At 39.0% G+C, this 22,695-nt stretch overlaps 2 protein-coding genes across 7 annotated transcripts; one reads left to right on the forward strand and one right to left on the reverse strand.

Annotated features, from left to right (window-relative positions):
• Positions 1 to 7: 7 nt before the first annotated feature.
• On the reverse strand, positions 8 to 6,288 carry moxd1l (monooxygenase, DBH-like 1, like). Its single transcript, XM_020647375.3, has 13 exons — positions 5,958 to 6,288; positions 5,691 to 5,837; positions 4,280 to 4,432; positions 4,001 to 4,084; positions 3,389 to 3,544; positions 3,163 to 3,265; positions 2,463 to 2,635; positions 2,276 to 2,364; positions 1,948 to 2,044; positions 1,797 to 1,856; positions 1,591 to 1,712; positions 1,371 to 1,470; positions 8 to 799 (listed from the first exon to the last, which is right to left on the reverse strand). The coding sequence occupies exons 1-13, from the start codon at positions 6,225 to 6,227 to the stop codon at positions 647 to 649; spliced, it is 1,707 nt and encodes a 568-aa protein (XP_020503031.2). The 5' UTR covers positions 6,228 to 6,288; the 3' UTR covers positions 8 to 646.
• Positions 6,289 to 8,148: 1,860 nt separating this feature from the next.
• On the forward strand, positions 8,149 to 22,504 carry snx9b (sorting nexin 9b). 6 transcript variants are annotated; one of them, XM_065963620.1, is made up of 20 exons: positions 8,149 to 8,478; positions 10,136 to 10,222; positions 11,281 to 11,355; positions 12,310 to 12,435; positions 13,052 to 13,129; positions 14,209 to 14,374; positions 15,256 to 15,291; positions 16,210 to 16,348; positions 16,832 to 16,919; positions 17,211 to 17,336; positions 17,628 to 17,745; positions 17,840 to 17,970; positions 18,174 to 18,277; positions 18,373 to 18,476; positions 18,666 to 18,743; positions 18,926 to 19,002; positions 19,851 to 19,940; positions 20,662 to 20,776; positions 20,866 to 20,957; positions 21,114 to 22,504. In XM_065963620.1, the coding sequence occupies exons 1-20, from the start codon at positions 8,467 to 8,469 to the stop codon at positions 21,159 to 21,161; spliced, it is 1,890 nt and encodes a 629-aa protein (XP_065819692.1). In that variant the 5' UTR covers positions 8,149 to 8,466; the 3' UTR covers positions 21,162 to 22,504. The 6 variants fall into 6 exon arrangements, with proteins under 6 accessions (XP_065819692.1, XP_065819693.1, XP_065819694.1 ...); XM_065963621.1 differs by having other exon boundaries at positions 8,150 to 8,478; positions 16,835 to 16,919; XM_065963622.1 differs by lacking the exon at positions 13,052 to 13,129 and having other exon boundaries at positions 8,150 to 8,478.
• The last annotated feature ends 191 nt before the right edge of the window (positions 22,505 to 22,695 follow it).

Genomic DNA, 22,695 nt, shown 5'->3' on the forward strand with positions numbered 1-22,695 from the left:
ACGAATATGTCATTCTGGATATACTTTATTAAGCAAGATGTATCAAATGATTGGCTTTTTCCAACTATTATAACAAAATAAGGAATGAGGCTCATAGTGCATGTAAACAACACAACAGAGGGACAGATAAGTGCGTACGTGCAAGTGTCAAAAATGCATACATAATCATTGCATATATTGACAGAATGAGGAAAATTGAATTGTGTATCTGGTTGCATATATAACAGGTTTAAATAAAATCATTATAAATGTCTAACTTTTATTTAGCTGCTTTAATATTAAGGTGTATAGTGCTAAAGTTGTTCAGGAATTAATTTGATCTTAGGCTAAATAATGTAGGTAAACTACTAATCTAAACTGACAGTGCAGTAGTTTGGTGAAGCTTTTTGTGCCTCTATAAAACAGACTTAACAGTTCGCCAACAATGTACATATGGGTCATCATTAAAATGACAGTTGCATTTGTTGTCCAATAATGAATATCAAAGAGGTAAGATATGCTAAAACAGCGTCAATCAAAACAAAGAACATTCTACATCACATGTCTAAGCTGAATATTTAAGTGGATAAAGTAGAGAACTAAAATGTATCACCCGTGCCTCTTTAACAAAATCGGGATGGCGTGGCTCTGTTGTTTATTCAATCATCTACATTATTGCAATTAAGAAAAGTAGGATTCCTGCTGCGCTCATGATCCAGGTAGTGCAGAGTCTGCTTGACCTATTGGTGTTCTGACAAATGACAGTTGGTGTGGTCTTCATGTCTCTGATAATTCCATTTGTATCAAATGAGAAGTTACTCTGTGAACAAGAAAAATTACACAAATAAGCAAACTGTATAGCAGAAAAGACAAATTACACTTTGTGTTCATTTTCATTAGATCAATACATTAACACTTGATACTGAAACTAGAGGTAAATGGAGTGGACATGTGAAAAGCAGGAAACAAGGCTATAAAAGCCAAAATACACTTCAACATAAAGAACCAAAGCAGAAATATAAGAGGCAGAATTGAGAGACTGAAAAGAAAAGACACATTTAAAGTGAACTCTTGAAGTCCAAACAGTGTGTCTGAGATTATCTTTGTAAAATACAGATTGCTAATGAACAAAACAGCACACAGGAATCAGCTATTCTTAAAGTATCGAGGTTCTATGCTCAATATAAATAGTAAAAAAAGATGTCTAAACTATATGTCTACTCTGTAAAGCTATAGCTTAAGGACAGGTGATTAACCTTGTGAAGAACTCACTTGAAACAATGACAGAGGAACATGAAGGCCTTTAGAAAAATAAACTCCACCAAAAGATATTGATTGTTCATATTGATTTAAAGGAGAAATGAAATGGCAAAATTGAGACTTTTACACACCTCGACATCCGAGACCAACTGGAGTTGTGGTACAGTCTTTAGCAAATGCTCATACTCAACAATTTCCTCCTCGCTTAAAGTTGTGGTTCCCTGAATCATCCTGTGAGAAAACCACAAAGAGCTTATTAAAACCTCAGCGAGACACATCTGCATGCAAGTTTATTCATACTGAATGAAACCTGTACGTTGTTGGTTAAACCAGGAAAGCATTAGGTCTTACTGGTTGCTGGTGCTCAGTGATGGATGCAGTGTATTTGGGTGGCTGATGCATGAGCTGATCTTGATTGCAGGGTAATAGAGGAGGAAGGCCAGACACATTTCATCAGTAGTTCCTAGCCCCATCTAAGGGAAGAACATGTGGAACATGGTAGATATTAACACTTATACATGCAGGTGCACTGATCTTACTGTACAGTATTTACCCACTCTAGTGGTCTTGGTGCGGGTGCTCGTACTGTAGGTGCACTCCACTAAGATCTCATCGCCCTGTAATGTGGCGACAGGTAACATGCAGTTTTTCATTTTAGTGTAAAAGAAATAAGCATTCGAATTAGGCATGGACTGAATGGAAACTCACCGACTTGATGGTCTTTGTGCTTCCCAAAGTGATTATCTCCTGATACTCAAAGTTGTAGTTTTCATCCAAAGCCAAGAAGTCTATCTGCACTCCATCTCTTCAGAGAACAAGAAGTATAAAAGATGAACCATTTATATTAGAAAAAAAGGTGCAATCTATAATAATCAAGAAACCTCTATTCAAAACAACAGGATTTCATTCCAAAACAACACTTCCCTCAAGTTATTATTTATGTTCCAGTTACCAGTTGTGACTGAGACTTTACATAAAATCATCAAATATAAACCTCTTCTCAAACCAGCTTCGTCATTGACATTGTCATTCTTACCTATAGTGACCAACTCTGACTTTCCTCCCAGCCAAGTGAGTGTGCAGCATCACAGCGAACACATGAAGGTCAGGAAGAGGATTCAAAAGCTATGGGTGCAAAGTAAAGTAAACACAGTCATTAACAATAACATAGCTACCTGTTAGATACTGTTGCAGTATGGAATTTGGACTGAACCACTACAGACCTGAGAGAAGACACTGGTGTTACACACGCCATAGGTGTGGAAATTAGTGGCTTTTGGGGGTATTATATACTCCATGTTCGTAAATTGCAGCACACCTGTAGTCAAGGTGGCCCCATCATACTGCCGGAGCTGGTCTGTATAATACAGTTTTAGTCCTGAGCTGTCTGTCCTTCCTATACACATAGAACACGAGATAAAACAATACATATTGATCATGAATGAATAGATTACAGAGTGAACAAAATAACAGATAAGGTAAAATACTTTGAATATACATCACCAATTCCTAAAAAAAATGGGATGTTGTGTAAAATTTGTGAGAGCTTTTTGTTGTTCAAGTGACAAGTGTTTTCATGTCGGCCCAATGTCTGAGTGTTGTGGAGAATAAGAAGTCATGGATGAATTTGATGCTGTAAAAAGCTGCTTATCTGTTGTTCCATTTGGTTGTAATATCCAGGGGATTTTTTTTGTCTCTGCCTGTTGATAAGACCCCTTGTCAAAAGGGAATGAACCGGACTATATAAACCTCAATATTCCTTTGATATCATGTGAACTGATAAAGTCAAAGTCCCTTTGGCAAAACTGTGACAGACTTATCGTTGCATAAAAAAGTCTAATCTGTAAATGATGTATGTATTTTATGTAATATCACAATTCTGGAATATATACAGTACGATGTATTTGGATCAACAGTATTAACCTTTTACTCCATTTGGATTATTGTAGTGGATTTCCAGCCTGTAAAAAACGTCACTCTCCTCCCCTCCAATAGGCAACCCCACATTTTCTGGAAGCGCGAACACCTGAGGTTACAGAAAAATGAATTTTGGATCAACCTAAACATGCACCGAACTATATAAATACTAAAGCACACAGACTGGAGTATAGATCAAAGAATCAGCGATGGATGCATAAATGTCCCTCACCCCTCCTCCTACTGCCCACGAGGCCACAGTTTGGAAGCAGGCGTCACCAATGTCGCCAATGAAGCACGGGTTGTCATACGGTTCTGTCACAAAGGAGGGGCAGCTGTACAGCAGCATGTGGTGAACGATGTCAGGGTGCTCAATCTCTGGTTCAACCTGAGAACAAGTCAGAAGAGGTTTGGTACAAGAATTGTGAACAAAGGTTAAAATTGAAAAATTGAAGCTTGATCCAAAGGCAACTGGACTGATTGAAGATTTGGGTGACTTGTTTTTCATTTAAAACCCCGATTTACTCAAAAGCTGACCATAGTATTTCTAGCAAGCGAAAAGCTGTTTTTAAATGCCGATTTTGATTACAGGTAGAGTTGTTTTAATACCCGTACTAGTATTGATATAAGCCTCAGATTCTGCCTTAAATGCTGTATCAGGTCACAAGCAAGTAGGCTAGTACACCAGTTAATTAAACCTGCTGGACTACATGCCCGGGGGCGACCAAAAAGGACCATAACTTTGAACAAGATGTCGGAGCAGTATTGGGGAGAGTAATGTTATCTGGACTTCTCTAGTTAAATGTGGCGGAAGAGAGATGACAAATAAATAAATGATACTTACCAGATATATGTGATGTTTTTTAATTAAGGTTGGAAGCTTCATGACCTTGCAGTGGTAGTAGGTATGATTTTGTGGGACAGAGATCTGCGATGAAAATAAAGGTAAAAAAATGTCATTTGGATGACTACAGTACTCAAACCAGAACATGTTATACAATTGCAATTATCATCCAAACTCCACACAGTAAAAGTTCTCCTGTAAGATATTCTAAAGTAATAGAAAAACAAAACAGACTCATCAAATGTTCTCATTCTTCCCTGATAGGAAATGTGTACATACATTATCCACCCTGGCCATGAAGTAGTTGGGGCCTATTATCGTTGACTTGGGCACGTAGTTCAGCAGGTTGACTTCCTTGGTTCCTCTACGGGATGCGTGATATTTGATGTCATCTGTTGTTCCATACGCATAGATCACTTTAGCAGCCTGAGCCTGGAGAAGAGAATTTTTTTTTATAATAGTGCACCATTTTTAAAGTTATATATATAACAATTCAAGTAATAACCGGAGACAGTTTCATGTTCCTACTTTGCAGATTGCTGAACAACCATAATAGTCAAAACATGTGGCAGGTTTTATTACCAAAACCATATAGTATTTCAGGTGTTCAATGTAAAACTAAATCTTGTGCGCCCCTCTTTGTTGTTGCCATTGTCTTCACACCTGAAAACACCCATTTCACAGCAATGTACAGGGACTGTCAGGGGAACCAAACAAAAGACCGTCAATAGCAGTGATAACATGGGGACAGGCAGGAAACTTGAGCTTTGCAGAAAGAATAAGAGCAACAGTACAAAAGAATATAGCATTACCAATAATGAGTCACATAAAGAAGAAAATGCATGAAGTGTTCAGTTCTTTTCAAGCTCCATGGTGTTACGCAAACAGTGTTAGAGTGCGTAGTCATGTAATTAACGGTACGCATTGGCATGGCATTGTTATCATGGCAACAGCAGCTTCCTAGATGATGTTATCTTTTCTGTACATTTAAAAAGCAGCCTGACATCAAAACCTTTGACATTTTGGTTTACATTATAGAGTGACAGAATTGTGTCACTCATTCAGGGAGCAGTAAATAGTCTTAAAATAAAAGATGATCAAAACTTAATAAGCCTGTATTGGTAATAGATTTACAACTGAGTAATATTCTGATAGTTACAGTGGTAACTCTAGTTTCTCCCTTTTTTTAAACCCTTTTCCTTAAATCACAGACCTAAAATTGATATTTTTAGATTTAGATAAAGGCTTACTTCATAAAGTTATTTTGTTTTTAATCTGAAAATGGGGTTGACATTTGTTTTGAACTTGTCATTTGAAGTTAGTTTAGTTTAGAAAAAAAAAGATTTGAAAACCTTTCAAGTTGTTTTTATTAAAAACAGTTGATATTGGACTTTTCAACTTCACTTTTTACTTAAAGCAAAGGCTGTTTTACTTTTCAATACATTTGTACTCAAAACAGATGATTACTTTTTTTTACTTTAAACTGTTATTTTTTATTAATTTTTACTTAAATTAAAGTTCACATTATAACCTCTTCCTCATTTTACATTCTTTCTCTTTTTTACTTTTTAGCTTGCAATTTTTTAAAAGTCGAAATGACACTTGTAATATGCTGCAGGTGCTTCACATCTCTGTATCTCCTACCACTCTTGTAGAATACACTTTCAAAAACTACAAGTGAATTTCTTACAGTGATGTGGAAGTCTTGCTCATCACACGACTGAATTGCCCTCTTAAAGGTCATGATGGTTTGACCTTCACTTTCAATTACGGAGAGGAGAGTGTAGTTCTGCTGCTCGTCCACCAAAGGCATGGAGTTCCCAGTGGCATGATAGTCCTTTGGACAAAAGACAGAAACTTTCAGTATGCTTGATATTTTCTTTTTTGAACATGGAGGGTATATTCAAACATTTCTTAGAATGGAGCAAATGTAAAAAAAAAAATTAAAAAAACTTACTTGGAAGTAGCTTCCACTTGGTCCTAGTCCGCCCATGACGATATCTGCTCCTTGCATTCCTCCATTCGGGCTTAAACCAAAGCCCACCCAGCCTGTAGTGTTGACCACCAGTTTGAATGTTATGTCCCCTTGCAGGCTATCAAAGCCCCACTTCAAGCAGACCAAACGGTTCTGGTCTAGGTACTCCATGAAGGGTAAGTTAGGGTCTGACGCTTCCGCTCCTACTGTCCAGAAAATAACCAGATAGAGGAAAGGTTGAAGAGAGCGCATGTTGTTTGTGTGACGGTGGAGATCTTCAAACTGAGCTTACTGTGTGAGGAGCTGTCTGATACCCTACCTGCCTCTTTCCCTCCCACCCTGCTACGACACACCTGTGTTGCTAGATGAACTGAAGTGATACAGGCAGAGTACTCACTCCTTTAGAATTTTCACTTGTGAAGCAACCAATACCGTGGATCCTCTTTTATTTTATGCTAAATTTCAAGATACATTAAAATGTGCGGATTTTTTCTAAGAAATTGAGAGTGTTAAATCTGCAGTCTCACTGTCTTTGATGTGAGACTCTCTCTCCAAAAGCTCAGGTGGCCTGCGGACTTCACCTACTAACAGTTAACTGTATCCCCCTCTCAGCCCATTGATAACAACCCGTTCCACCGGTTCTTTCCCACTGACAGAAAAGAGAGACTGCTGCTGGACTCAGGTGTTTGATATATGAGTACGTGACGAGAAGGGATCAGGAATGAGGTTTTATCTCTCAATTTGGCCAAATTCAAGTTTTTCAGTGTATGGACTCTGGACAAAATGGGCTAAATACTTATTTGTCTCTGTTACTTTCAAACTGTCTCAAATATCAAATGCTTCACAAATGTTATCTCATAGCAATGTGAATGTTGTGATCACTCTTATGGGGCTGTATTCAGATGTTTAGCGGTTTAACACTAACAGAGTTATTTCTGACCATTGTTTTTGATTGGATAAGAGGTATTCCAAGAGCGCTGAGTACAACAGCATTTATAATTCTAACTACATTACTCCACCTCAGGAGTTCTGACATTCATTTACATCATAGCAGTAGGTCTTTCTCTAGCTTGTATGCTCATTATGCACCAAAACAACTGGACTGACCCTTGTTTCACTGGTTGCACAATAAATGGAATCACATGTAGACTATTAATTATTTTTTGCTGATTATTCTGTTTACAACTAAGTGGTGCTTGGAGAACTGTTAAAACAGCTTCGCAATCAATGCTGTGCTTTTACATCAAATATCAACACTGCTGTGAATTTCATTCACCCAACAGCAGCACTCCCTCTTGCATGACATCGCTAAATCACCTTCAATGCTGCACACTCTTTCTGCATTACATTTCAACAACACACTTACTTTTAAAAGAACACTGAAATGCCATTACATTTTCTTTTTTAGTATTTGCTAAGTATCATTTCATTTAATCAAAAAAAAAACTTTATTAGGGCACTAAGAAGAAATATTTTAAGTAAGTTATCCTTGAAGACTAAGACAAAGGAAACGCATTTATGAATATTGTATCATTACTGAAAGGTTATAAGTGTTTTGATATGATTTCGAAAAATTGGGCCATCAATAACACGTTTGATATTCAAGAACAGTGAATGGCACATTAATGTAACAGCAGGCTGACTCCAGCAGAGGCCGACTTGCCCACAAGAAAGACATTCAGGGTCCCTCCCTTTCATCTGTTGAGTCAGATGTGTACCTTCAACTTTCATACCATAGAAGCTGCCCTTAGATAATAATAATCATCATAATAAGCTACACCGGAACTTGAACTAGGTTATGACTTGGTCTCTGTAGCCTATTAAAAAAAAAAAACATGATGTCATCGTATTTTGTCTATCCTTGCAAAATACCTCTAAAAAAAAAAAAAAAATACAGTTATGTAAAAAAGAAAATATTATTTAAATTTGAATGGCTGCTATAGTGTTGCACATTTACAATTTGACTGACATATCCTATTTCAATAACTTATTAGGCCTATGTTATTTTAAAAAAGTTGGGTTTTTTTTTTAGCTATAAATATACAGGCTACGTAAAAGGTCTTCATGATATACGTTTAATAAATAAGTTTACTTGAAGTGAGCCCGTTTCTAAACTGTCATATTTGTTTAACGTAAGTCATGTCTTGTCGGTAGCGAGACTACCTTTCCGGTTTGTCTCGGCGGTGCAGGTCACTCCCTCCGTGCTGACAGCAGCTCAATACGCGGTCAAAACTTACAGTCTTACCGAACTCGTCTGTTCCTACCTACCGCTTGTTTTGTTTTTTCCATTTTCCTGAGGGTTTTGAGCGTTATAGTGGTTTTAGTAACGTGTTAAAGTCGTCGGAGTTGTTGCTGTCTACCAGCAGGAATAACCGCGTAGATCTTGGCTTTTAGTTGAAGGCAGTGTGGAGGGGGGGAAATGTCCAGCTGAGGACTGAAACTCCTGAAAACCACAGGGCCTCTGTTTTAATGATACATCAATGCTTCGATAATGGCGGTAAAGGTAAGTCAAACTACTCTGCTGTGCCATTTTAACGTCAACCGAGCGTATGACTTCCTTCAATTTCCCCTGACACTTGTATCCATTTTACGAATAGTACGTGTTGGTGTAGTTGTAGAGTTTCACAGTCAGCCAACTCGATAAGCTACCGATTTAAATCCAAAAAAACCCATTTAATACTGTTTTTAACAGCGTGAAATGGCCACACGAGACTTGTTTTTGCCTTCAGATTATGTAAAGCCTGTGTTTTTTGTTTTTTTTGTGTACATGGAAAATGTGCCTCATAAGAAAGTGTCTTGTGACATTTTACTACCTTTCCAGTGCGGGTCATTGTACCTCCGTGGAATGCTGGGAAATGTAGTCTTTTGCGTGCGTTTAGTATTTAATTCAGTCTGTACAGAATAATTGTGAATTAGAGATATAATTGCAAGTCTATATCATTGACAACATTATATATCTATTATTGACACAGTTGGCTTTAATATAATTCACACAGTTATTTGAGTGACCAAGCATGAAGTTTAATAGCAGCACATGAATATTTCTACAGGAAATAGGTTTGTGATTGCAGTAGGGCAAAGGGTTTTCCATTGATGTTTAACATACCCGGAAGAAATGCTTTATGACAAATACAAACACTTGCACCAATTTTGTGTTGTTTTTTTTTCATAGAAGAAAATATAGATATCATGTTTATCATGTATCTAGTTAAAGCTTGGTAGCTTCTAACTAGCTGCTTTGTCAAAAAGTTTGTTGGTAAGAATTATTAAAGTTGGATTTCAGGTAGGCACAGAAGACTTTTGGAGTGTGCAGCTTTCCTAGTCAAAGCAGCTTGTGAAATGAGCATAATTTAGACCCTTTTCGATTGAAGCTTATTTACATCTAAGTAAGACGTATACAAGACTCATCATTCTGTCATGCAGACTTGGTAACATAAACAAAGTACTTTACACTACAAACAAATAACATCTGTGTCAGCAGAGCTGTGGTAAGAAACATGCCAGAGTTCCTGTTAAAAAAACAACCATCCAACTTCCTTAAGTCCTGGGAGGTGGCATGCCGACACTAAAAATAGATGATTGTTCAGGGGGGAACAAATGGCCTTGTTGTCAATGTCATTGGTTAATTAACTTGTTAGTTAAATACTCAAACACAGTGAATTTGATGCTGTTTTGACATGGCATGCAGGACTGGCAAGGCTCATGCAGCTCATTTGAATAGTCATATTTATGAAAAGATGATAGTTGTAAGGTTTGTTAATTACAATGAAAAGTGAAGCCATATTTGTTTCCCCTCTCTAACCTTGCATGTATTTAGTGTGTTTGTGTGCATGTTTGTTTCTGGGCGACCGATGTTGAGGGCAGTAGATGTGGGTCAGTGTACGATGAACTGCAGGTGGTTGTATTAAAGTGAATCAGGTGACATGATGATTCTGGCCTTGTTTTTGGTTAATACTGGTCCCAAATAAAGAGTCAGCCTAACATGGCCTGAATAACTAGTCCGTCCTGTTTCCCTGAGCCTTTGTTTGACTCCACTAGCTTTCAAATAATGGGGCTTCTTTTCGTTGTGTCCATACATTTCATGTGCACGTATGTGCTGTCTACGTGAAAGTGTTTATTAAACATGCAGTAGTTTTGTGTTTTCTCTTGATTGTGTTCAGGCACAAGTTCTATATGACTTCATTGCTGAGCCGGGAAACAACGAGTTGACAGTGAAAGAAGGGGAGACAGTCACTATCACTAATCAGGTAAACCCACACAAACACTCATCTGTTTTTTTTTAATCTATAACCTCCAAGGATAGGAAGTGGTTTGTATTCAACCTGTTGGTAACGTTTTGTCACTGGGATCTTTTCTTGGGGATTCATGTTTGGCCCATGAGTGTTACTCTTTAAAGGATGGGAAAAAGAAGTGGCCTCATAGTAGAAACCTGTTTACCTTTTTAATACGTTAACTTTTAAATTGTTGTATTTCTACAAGTAATGTAAAACACGCTGTGTGTTTTAACCTCAAAGTTAACTGTTGACGTGTGACTCTTCTTACATATAGCTCTTGATAAACAACAGTCTTTTACAGGCCCAAATCACATGATCTTAGGTTGTCCCTAAGTGAAGAGTCTTATAAACATGTAGAGAGGAAGGAAAGAGCGAACATGATGTCATTAAGGCGAGTCACAGCAGTTCAAAGGTCACTCACTGTGTGCTGACCTACATAGTTTTCTAATCGAAGTTTGTGTTAAGCCAATCGGGACCTACTGTGTAAGGACAACAACAGCATGTACTTTTTCCTCACTGAATAAACTGTCTGTGCAGGAATTTTTCCTGCGAGCTTTAGATGTGTTTACAGATACTTTGGTCACCTGGTTATTGTCAGCATTTTTACTCAACTCTTAAATTACAAGTGCAGAAACTTACAATGTTACATTGAGACAGATTCCTCGAGCATTTCTGCAAAATCCATGTCACATTAGCTGTACAAAAACTTAGATTACATTACAGTTACTTATTAGTAAGATTTGCTGTGGCAGCAAAACAGCTATGTGTCTACATAATATCGATTATATAAATGTGACTTCAACTTACTTTACTAAGTCTGATTTCTGAATTGATGTAAAACGTGTTTGTAGGGCAACAAAAAAAAAATGTTTTCTTACATTTGTACAGTTTTTTTTTTTAAGCTGCAGCAGTACTACTGTATATTAATGTGAAATTTTCAGTAGCATGGTTCTATTTGTGCTCTCCGCAGGTTTTGGTCGGTCTAAGCTGTTTATGCTTCATCTGTTCTTCTGGCTCTCCTTCTATTTCAGGGTATAGGAGGCGGCTGGATTGAAGCACAGAACTCCAGAGGAGAACTTGGACTTGTGCCAGAGGACTACATCGAGGTGAGATACACTTGTTTTGAGATGGTGTTTTAACCGCTTACATCTCCCAACCCCAGCATTATTCTTTTTATACATTTACCTTTTGTAAAATCTGAAAAGCATCGTCAGTCATCCTCTGTTAACAAGTTGAACAGTATGTGCTAAGTAGACAGAAGTGCAAACAAATATGAAACACTGTGCTCTCTGTGTCTCTATCAGTGAGATATTTGAAATAGAAAAGGATGTGTTTATGCTACGACTGCAGCCTGCGGTACTGTCTCTGTCTTTGAATTTAAATGACAACAGGATGTGCCTCCTTCAGGGTATTTTTGTGTTTGTGTCCAGTTTTATGCTGTAACTGTGACTTCATCGTGGGGATATGATTCACTCTGAAGACATTCAGAAAGTTGGATTAAAAGAAAAGTTTGTGCAGACTATTTGTAAACAAGAGAGAAGTTGATATTATCCATCTGCTTCACTTGGCTAACAAGCTCATGTAGATGTGTGTGTTTGTTTGACCTGAAGTTACCTCCCCAGCTGTCCCTGCACGGTTTTGATTGTGTTACAGAGTCTTAAAAACCCACTGATGACATATTCACTCACAGCTTTTGTAATATCTAATGAAAACCAGAGGGGCACAGTCTGAGTCTCAAAAAAAACTATCTTCTGTTATGCTTTACCCTGCTGGAAAAAAGTTCTGCAAAAAATAGAGAAGATTGTGGAACCAAAAGAATGCCAGATGTGTTCAAACATATTAATATTTTAAAGTGAGGAAGCAGATTTAAATGTGCAACCAGTCGGTTTCTACCCACCTTGTATAAACAGAGAAGATTAAAAAGCCAGGTTGCAAAACCAGGGGCTGTCACAAAGACATGATCACGTTACCACAGAAGAATATACCTGTTAAAAGTAATTGAATTGTACATGAATATCTGGATTTCATCTCCTAATGGGACTGTTCTCTGTCTTTTGCAGTTTCCATCGTTCCCAGCAGCAGCAGCAGCACCCACAGCACCTACTCCAAATTTAGGAAATGTTGGCGCTCCAGATCTGTCCATCTTCGATGCCTACGCTCCCCCATCTGCACCTGCACAAAACCAGGTAATGAACTCACTGGATGAAGGACAGTGTTTATTAAATCCTATACAAGCATCAAATCAAATGAGTTTTTTAGTGTGGTGTTTACTGACCTTAAGTCACCATAGCGGTAAATGAATGTACAGACTTGATTAATTTCCTGGAAATTAGAGAGGCTGCATTCTCCTGGGAATTTAGAGAGGCTGCATTCTCCCACTCGAAACACTGTATCGTGGGCTGATGTTGAAGAAAAAGCAGAAGTGAGTGAAACTAGTGTTTTTGCTGACGTTCATTCAACATGTACAAATCCCAGAGATGCAGAAGTGAGAGCAGCTGCTGTGGAAGATATTCATCACGGTCATGTCATTTATAACGGACACTGGTTTTAGCTTAAAAGAAAATAGAACCAAGAGGAAATAAGCGCAGTGAAATCTCAGGCAGCAGGCAGGAAGTTCCTCAACTATGAGCTGTCCTGCTGGATCAGTAGAAATGTGGGCACAGGAAATGTGTCAGCCTTCATCCCTCAGCTCTTTTCTCTCACTCCACATTTATAGCGAGCATCACTTTAACCCATTACCTGCTGAGTGTGAACCTTCACTGCTGGCGCTTTGTGATGATGTCACCCTTTCTTCCTCTCAAGGTGGATGCTAGGGGCTTAAGTCCCCAGCCGGAGACCCCTGATACCCCCGTTTCCCCTTACCTTTCATCCCCTGATGAGGTAACCGACAAATCAGGGGAGGTGGAGGCCAAGGGCATGAAACCAAGCCCTCCACCCTCACCAAATCTCTGACCCTACTGTAGCAACCTCTGCTCTGATTTGCAAATTCCTACCCCTACTCCTCCTGCCTGCAGAAAGCATGATCTCAACCTCACTTTGCACTGTCGTACAAACACACTTTGTACCCACATGGAACCAATCCACACCTACAAATGATTACAGTTGTATGAATCAGCGCCACTGTGAAGCCTACGATTCTTTATCTCACATATAATTCAGTAATGTCACAGACAAATAATCAGACCAGAAGACAACAATGTACTCCAGGTGATGATTACAATCGCTCAGATAAAATCAGAAATGTGTGATGCCACTTTGACCTGCTGCTGTATAAAATGTTAACCCGTTTATCTGCAGGTAAATGCTGAAATGTTGAAGTGTTATGCCTTGCTGCACTGCTGCTGTGTCCATGTCATTGCAGTCAATTTGTAAAAAAAAAAAAAAAAAAAAAAAGAAGCCCATCTCATTCATTCACAGTCCTTATGTCTCTTTGCATTAAGTGACCCTGCAATAGTTTTGTGTTCAGGCACCTCAGTGCTTAGTTAGCATGAAGCTAATTTCACCCTACAAAAGGCACACATACAGTTTCTTGCATGCAATGTTCCCGCTGTTTTAATGGAAGTCTTAAACAGTATGTATGCCTTATAAGCATGGCATGCAGCTCTTAAGTATTGCAGAGAAAATAAATTGTGCTCAGACCTAAGAATGGTCCGCGTTTGAGTGTACACATAACAAGCATGTGACATTTTCAAATGAGCAGTATTTTGTGCTATCTGGAAATGTATAGCTTCTGCACATGTTTGCTGGCATTTAGCAGCCACACTGCTACCGTACAGCTGATTATCCCAACAGATTTCACGCTCAAGACCAGGTCTGCATCATGTGTTTGAAAAAGCATGTCGTTTCATGAGTAATGTCAGAGTCTCGTCTTCAAACGGGTTGGCACGCTACTCCCGATAGCGCAACTAGTGATTTCGCTGCTTCTTTCCTCACTCACTTTCTTGTGTCGTCTCTTCCAGGCTAGTAACGGTAACGATCCCTGGTCGGTGTGGAACGCAGACCCTTCAGGGGGAGCCAACAACAACAACTGGGCGTCCAATCCAGAGGGCACCCAGACTGGAAAGGGCGCTGCTGACCCCTGGAGCTCCGTACCACAGGGCCACCCTCAGGCTTACCAGGGCCCGGGTAGGAACAACTATTTAGTTAACAACGATGTTTGATGATGTGAACACAGTCTTATGTCAGCACATTCAAATCACTATGCTCTTATTGAACTGAGGTTACTGAGTTATACTATTTAAAAATCCTGAGGATAGCCTAAGTTCAAAAATGAGGGCCAACTATTTGGTTTAGGTATCATATTACTTTTTTTCTGTATATATTAAAGTGCTGATATAGCAGGCAGCATTGCTGAAAATGAGGTGCTAAAACAGTTTACAGAGATTATAAATGAAGTTGTCCCATTGTGGTCATAGGCATGGGGCAGTCACACTGTTTTGAGCTTTTGGCGCAAAACACTTTTTACTTTTTAACCTGTAGTTTTGTTTACTGGATAGACAACAATGTAGCTGAAATGGATGGTGATGTTCTGATATTAGAAAGTGTCACTTACCGGTAGCTGATGTGGTTTGCTTCATAAAACAGCATTAGAAAAACTATTCTTTACACTGAGGACAGAGTTTTATGTCCTCCTGTTGCCTAGCTAAAACTGATACTAATTCAAATACTTTGAGATTATATAATAGCCCTCTTATCTGGTGGTATATTTACAAACACTAGTTCACCCAGCTCCCTACAGATGTGGAGTAGAGTGACTTCCCAGATGCAGTTCAGCTCCGTCTGCCTCTCCTTACCACAGATGCTCCAGCACGTGGCATCAGACGATCATGTCAGGATTCTGTTTTAGTCAGACTATGGAAAAGCTAGCCTCATGCAATGACTCAGAAGGATGGATTACTGGACCTGTTTTTTAAATCCTCCAGTTGTTATTGTAATAAGAAGACTTGGGGAATAAATGGCAATGACGAGAAGAATTAACAGACTTTCCTTTCTCTCTCTTGCCAAAGACATCTACCCGTATCCTTACCTTATCGATTACACAGGTATCCCGTTCAGCGCCTGGTGGAGCTTTTTCCCTAATGTTTGTGTGTGGACTGGAATGAATACTGATGAAGAGTTGTAGGGAATCATCAACAGTCTTGAAAGCATGTCTGTGAATCATTCATTGTAGTTTGGTATTGACATTTTATTAACTGCGTTGTGTTGACGAGTGAAAGATCAAATTGTGTGACTAACCTCTGAAATGTTTCAGGCAACTTGCTGGATTAGTGTGTGTGTATTCTTAGAATCCCATTATGAAGGTGTTGATGTCCTGCATACTCTTGTTTCAGTTTTTATTATGTAATGATGAGTTTTGGTTCTGTCTGCCCGACAGGCTTGTTAGCCAAACTTTGTAAAAGGAGGAGGAATTGTTAATGTGCCTTGCATTCAGATTATTTTACCCTCCTTTGAGGAGTCTCATGCATTTAAATACGTGTTATTGCAAGTGTGTGTGCATTATGTACGGATAGACATGTTAGGTATGTAGTGCATTTGTTAGAGATGCATGCTGTTTACTCACATAATGAAATGTATTTTGGTCAGCTTACATGGGAGTACTGCATGTTCTCAAGTTGCATCTGTTACATATGAAAATTGGATGTTTAGAACCACAAAGTCCGGCTTAGGTGCCTTTTTTCAATTTATTTAAAAAAAAAGTTTGAGACTCTTTTTTAAGGACATTGATATTCAAATATATTCTTCATTTTCATATCCTTAAGATAACAATGGGTAGACTCTCCTGCAACATGTAGCTGTCTCTTGATGATGGGTAATTGAGTCATTTAAGAGTTGGTTGATGAACAGATCTGATAAAATCACATTGGGGAGGTGGGTTGTAAACTTTTTAGCTGTAATGTTTCTATACTTCTAAATAAAACAACAACAACAACAATGCACTCATGTTATATATCTGCCCTCAGGAGCCGAGGACGATGAATGGGACGATGAATGGGATGACGTGAAGTCTACTGGAGGTTACGCCGAGTCAGAATCTGGAGATGGCGGAGCACTGCAGAGAGGAGGAGCTCATGCATCTACCATGAAAATATCACTCAACAAGTAGGTATTTTGTAAGAAGTTGGCAGGAAACATAATAATCTTCATAGAAAATGTAAGCTGCAGGACGGTTGTCATGTCATTGTCTAACCCTAACCCTTGTTTAAAAAAAGAGGGGGTAAATCAAAAGGGATGGATGGATTTCCTTCTTCCTTCTTTGAATCTTATTTTGTTCAGATTCACGCTTACTCACAAGAGGTTTTCTTCCTCCCTGTGTTTACCGTTGCATTGTTGCATCTCTTGCTGTGTTGCCATCACTTGTAGGTCAGTTTTAATATTGTGAAATTGTTTGCAGGAGAGTGTGTTGCATCAGCTTTGTATATGATCAATCAACAAAAAGGCAACCAGTCATGAACACACTGCTGCATAGGTTTACAAGAGTTGAAAAAAACGTCTTAGCCACAGGGAGCTGCCCTCTCTACTTAATAAAGCTGTGAAAGATTGAACGAGTGTGCATCACTTATCACGTTTTTGTCTTTCTTTGAGCAGGTTTCCTGGGTTTTCCAAGTCCGGTCCAGAGCTCTACCTCCTGTGCAAGCAGCTCGCCAAGAGCAAAGAAAAGTTACCGATCTATGTAGGTGATTTCCAAACATCTTAACGATTTTTGACAGATGTGTTTACTTGTTATAGCACTAGTTTCACCTTCCCTACTGAAAATATGATGATCATAGCACATAAACTAATGATGAGCCCATGTACAGGTAGATCCAGGTACTCTTTATATGATTGCAGTTATTGGTGTTAAACTCTCTACAGTATATTAAATCGTTTTACAGTATGGTTGGAAATGGTTCCATCTCTTTGGATCGTTACGATTCCATAAACTGCTGAGTGGCAAATTTTGAAACCTTTGTGTTTGGTTCAGATTGGAGAAGTTGGTCCCGTGTGGTCTTACCCTGAAAGTCAACTCGACTGCGTGGTCGCTGATCCCAAGAAAGGCTCAAAGATGTACGGCCTCAAGAGCTACATCGAGTACCAAATCACACCCAACGTGAGTATCCAGTAGTTCATTTAGCCGTCAGTAGTTTAAGTCTGGGATTGAACTATGCTGAAACTTGATAACTGCAATGACATCATCTTTAAAAAAAATAAAAAATTCATAACATCCAAACCTTGTTGACCCTTGTTTTTTCATGTGTCTGTTAGAGATCAAAAGCTCTGTCTGAATTGTGTTTTGTTTATTGAAGTTGATATGCTAAATAAGGTTATGATAATGTATTAAAGGATTTGCTCTATTTCCTCTGACTCACATTTTCTGTAACTCCTTGATATTGTTTTGCAGACCACAAATCGACCTGTCAATCACAGATACAAGCACTTTGATTGGTTGTATGAGAGGCTTCTAGACAAATTTGGGTCAGCCATCCCCATTCCCTCTTTACCAGACAAGCAGGTGACAGGTAAGCGCCAGGTTGCATAAAATGTATGATACAAAAAAGATAAAGATTGCTCACATCAACATTACATTTTCTTTGTACCCTCCCCTCTGTTCAGGACGGTTTGAGGAAGAGTTTATTAAGATGCGTATGGAGCGTTTGCAGGGCTGGATGACCAGGATGTGCAGGCATCCGGTTGTTTCCAGCAGTGAAGTATTCCAGACTTTCCTCACCTACAAGGATGAAAAGGTGTGTGAGTCCTCCTCCACTTCCTCTCCCCTTGAGGTTTTGAATACACTGTGCTTTGGAAAAATGTATTCAAGGACTGAAAGCTCCTGCTTTTATTATTAAAATGTAATATTTGATGATGTGTAGATCTTACTTGGGCTCAAGCAGCTGTGTCAAGTCACTAAAGTCCAGACCTTATTCAAATATATGACTTCTTGGTGCAGGACTGGAAGACGGGAAAGAGAAAAGCAGAAAAAGACGAAACAGTCGGAGTCATGATTTTCTGCACAATAGAACCTGAAGGTCAAGACCTGGATCCTGTGGAAGTGTGAGTGTGAAGCAAATATACTCAAGTACAAGAAACACTTGGCTACAAAAGGACCTACCTGGCACCTCCTGACTGTTTGTAAAATGTGTCCACAGCGAACAGAAATGCGAGCAGTTCAGCAGGTTTACCAAAGCCATGGATGACGGAGTGAAGGAAATCCTCACTGTTGGCAACGAGCACTGGAAGAGATGCACAGGCCGTAAGTAAACACTCCACTGAGGCTAAATAAATGATTTACTACACAAAGAGGACTCCCCTTTACTTTGTGCTGTAATTATTGTTTATATAATACAGTGGTTCATTGTGTTGAGTATTTTGTCATCTGAAGGAACTTTTCATTCACACTGCAGCTTTGTATTAATGTTGCTTTTTTTTTTTTTCTCCACAGCTTTGCCAAAAGAGTACCAGCGAATCGGAAAGGCCTTCCAAAACCTGTCATCTGTTTTCACCAGCAGTGGATACCAAGGTACACCAACATGTTTAAGTTTCATGCTAGTTGGCTTTTTACTTGGCCGTCTTTGGTACCACCTTCAAAATGCAGTTGCTGTCATTTTTTTACGTGCAAAATCTGTCTGGAAACAAATTGGCAAAACAGGAAGCTATTGAGAAACACGGCCGTGACACAATTTAAACCCTTTGCTCGTGTAGGTGAGTCAACCCTGACTGATGCCATGACAGCAGCTGGAAAGACCTATGAAGAAATAGCTCAGATGGTGGCAGAGCAGGTAGGTACTTTGCATGTTATTACCTATTTTATTATCATTGACCTAAACTTCTACAAAGATCTTGTTCGGGTGGTTTTGAACACCTGCACTCGTTTCCCCTCATAAACACAGCAAAAAGGAGCTGATTTTTTTTTTATGTGTTCACTCTGAATAATCACAACATCAGACAGTATGTGAACATTTCCTGCTTACGTCAGTGTGTACATCCGTGATGTGGTGTTTCAATGACCCTTGTAACCAAGCATCCTGTGTGTGAAGTCTGTATCAGTATCAGGAAAAAGCCACAGGGAAACTTATCTTGTGTATTTCCAAGTGTGGCTCGTCTTGATGAGTCTGATCAGTGTGGCGTTGCAATGCTCAAATCAAACCTAGGCATTTTTTTTTTCTTGATGTTCCAGCAGCTTCCAGGAGGATGATTCATCTGGTAAGCTTGTGCTGCTCCAGACACCTTCTCTCCTGTAGACATTAGCTTAAGTTTAGCCTCACCTGTGATTGCAGTGTGTATTCATCCCCAGAGGCTGCATACAGCTTTCTCTTGTTAACTGAATGTTAAGGGACAATTGTAGGTGTTAGATTTATATAAATAACCAGATGTATGTACTGCAGAATGTACATAAAACATGCTATATGCAGAAACACCGTCTGCTGGAGGCTCCTGTGGTTAAATGGTTATCTACACTATTTTGAACTTGTAACCCCCTGTTCTTGTTTTAAAAAAAGGTCTTTTGTGTTCCTGAATTCTTTTCCTGTGTGATGTTTCCTGTTTTGGATCCATCTGTGTTCCAAGTTTAGGTAACATTAATCTCTTATTGACTTTGTCCATCTGTGTTTTTTTTGGGTTTTTTTAGCCCAAGAAAGACCTCCACTTCCTCATGGAGACTAACAATGAATATAAGGGTCTTCTGGGATGCTTCCCAGACACCATTGGAGTACATAAGGTACACAGGAAAATAGTTACTCAAAGGTTTGATTAAAAAAATGATATAATGGGATGTCTCATTTATATACCCTTACCCCCCCCCCCCCCCCTCCTCCACACTGAAGTTGAAGATTCACCCACTTACAAAGTTCAGTTTTAGACTTCATTATCATTAGTTAAGTGCTAAGCTTACACATCGCCTTGTTGATAACATAAAAAATAATATTCAACATCGATGTTAATTATTTTTAGTTACAGTAAATAACAATAAACACTGTAACTCATTCTACAAAACATGTTGGTTAACTCTTGTGAATATCTTCTTTACACTTAATATTATAATTATATCCACATTTCAACAGACACAACTGTTACCAGTATGTACGGCAGTAGTGTTACTGCTCATGATGCGACAGGGATTTCCTGATGTTTTGGTTGATTTTAATTGGATTGCACTGCTGCCAATTAAAGGCTTTAGTGACATTCTCAAAGTGTAAAATGCAACTTAATGCAATAAATCACTGAAAGCACAGTTTAAATACTTGCTACTTGGTAGGAACTTAAAACACAAATGTCTGCTGTGTCTGAATTCCATTTCAATGTGCTGTTATGTACACTAACAGCATGTAACGGTATGTGAGTGTGGAGGCTGAAAGGCTGTGACTTTGTCAAGAAGAGACAAAATGTTTTGAACATGTGTGACTTCTGTTGTTAAGATGTCAGGTTTTTACATTCTGCAGGCAGCCATAGACAAGGTGAAAGAGGGCGACAAGCTGGTAGCTACGAGTAAAATTACCGCTCAGGAGAAAGTCACCATGGCTAAACGAGTCAGCACCATGTCTTACACATTACAAGGTAAAAGACTCACTTAGAAATATGGAAGTGATTGTGTTCATGAGAACACCATATCTGATTCAGACGTCTTCCCCTCTGGTTTCCCACAGCTGAGATGAACCACTTCCATAGCAACCGTATCTATGACTACAACAGGGTCATGCAGTTGTACCTGGAGGAGCAAGTCAAGTTTTACGAGACGGTAAAGACTTTTTCTCCACCATCTATCAGAGTTAACTGAAATCTGTAACAATCAGTCTGTTATGTAACGTGGTGAGCTCCATTGTGCTTTCAGGTATTACATGACCACCTGCTGCTTTTGTTATAATGCATGTTTTTCTTCTTCTTAACTCGACAGATCGCTGAAAAACTGAGACAAGCACACGGTCAGTTCACTACGATGTGAAAGCAGCTGCCTTCAGTCTCCACTACAAGACAAGAGTAACAAAAGAAACAGCTCTACATCCAAAAGTTTTTTGCTTTTCTGCATTCTGCTCCCTCCCTTTAAATTAAATTTCACTTCTCCTTTTCTATCATACGTACCTCATCTCTTCCTCTACTGCCCTTGTTATCTGTTGCTCTCAGATGTTTATGGACAGCAGAAGAGCACGTGCAGCAGCTGAAACAAGAAGGGCCAGCAATGATAGAAGAGCGAGACACACTATTAACCAACCCTCTTTCTTCTGCCCAATACCTGCAGCTTGAGATGAAGGAAGTAAACATCTAATCACAGTGTATGGCTGTGAGTCAAACCCAGAGTTCTTTAATGTGTTGCAAACACTTAATGCAAATATGCACACTCTTGCATTATATCTAAGCAATATTGGCAGGTTATGAGTTTCATGTTAAAATGAAAGTAAAGGAGAGGATTTACACATCATGCAAAACACACAGACACCAAAAACCAAAGCCATGCTCTCCTCGAGCACAGGGGAGGATTTCCAGATGCAGCATTGACAAAAAAAACAAGGGCTCTCTCAAGAGTCTTTTTGTGAATTAATTTTATTCCCGTTTGGGTTCTTTTTGTCTAGTAAGTAAGTACCGTTAACATTTTAGACCCCAAACATCTTCAGTAAGTGCTCTTTTAATTCTTGCAACAGTGTGTATCCTCTGTATGTAAACTGCTGGCAGTCCTTAGCCCCCTCTTTTCTTTTCTGCACTTCTTCAAAAGCTAACAGGAAGCACCACCCTTTCCTTGTCTTGCACGTGTGCCTTATCCCTTTGAGGGAAAAATTTGAAATCGTTGACTTGGTTTTTTTTGCCATCCCCAGCCTGTGTACCGTGACACTGTAGTTTACATTTCAGAAGAGAAGACAAAAAAATGTTGGATACTCAAAGCTGGGGCTATTTCATTACCAAACATGATTTCTGTCCTGCCGGTTCTCCTGAAGAATATTTGTCCCTTTTTTACAACCAGATGTTGTTCTATATGAAGGCGTAGTATCAATGTTTAATGTAAGAATTTATACTATAAGGAGAGTTCAGGGTGGAGACATGGATTATGTCACGTATGCAGTTTAACTTTCGCTTTTCACTGCCCACTTTTCAATCAGTCTAATCTTCTACACCCTTTGTTTTCTTATCACTTGAAGTATGAAAAAATATACATTTATATATATATTCTATATGAGCTATCAGGTGCTTCTTGTCACTCAGATACTATTTTATGTATAGAAGTATTTGCAATACAGTGTAACTCAAAGAGGAACTAAATTTCTGTTTGATTTATTAAACAATGATTTGTACTCATCTGGGACTTTATTTATCTCTTTGTGAGTGTGTGTGAAAGCAACCACTTCTTCTAAGCTTGCAGGCTCAGAGTGTACAACACACTACTACTCTCTCTCTCTCTCTCTCTCTCTCTCTCTCTCTGTGACTGCACTCACAGTAAAGCCCTTATTCACTTCGGCAGGCTCTCTGCGTAGAGATGGATAGGAATG

The sequence above is a fragment of the Labrus bergylta genome, chromosome 15 (assembly GCF_963930695.1).
Source record: "Labrus bergylta chromosome 15, fLabBer1.1, whole genome shotgun sequence".
Lineage (NCBI taxonomy): Eukaryota > Metazoa > Chordata > Actinopteri > Labriformes > Labridae > Labrus > Labrus bergylta.

Coding starts and splice junctions, on each gene's coding strand:
- snx9b (XM_065963620.1), top strand. Junction 18,477..18,665: donor CTGGAAGAGATGCACAGGCC/GTAAGTAAACAC, acceptor TTTTCTCCACAG/CTTTGCCAAAAGAGTACCAG. Junction 20,777..20,865: donor CATGTCTTACACATTACAAG/GTAAAAGACTCA, acceptor GGTTTCCCACAG/CTGAGATGAACCACTTCCAT.
- moxd1l (XM_020647375.3), bottom strand. CDS start 6,227: ATGCGCTCTCTTCAACCTTTCCTCTATCTGGTTATTTTCTGGACAGTA. Junction 3,545..4,000: donor AAAAACATCACATATATCTG/GTAAGTATCATT, acceptor ACTTGTTCTCAG/GTTGAACCAGAGATTGAGCA. Junction 1,857..1,947: donor GCACAAAGACCATCAAGTCG/GTGAGTTTCCAT, acceptor GCCACATTACAG/GGCGATGAGATCTTAGTGGA.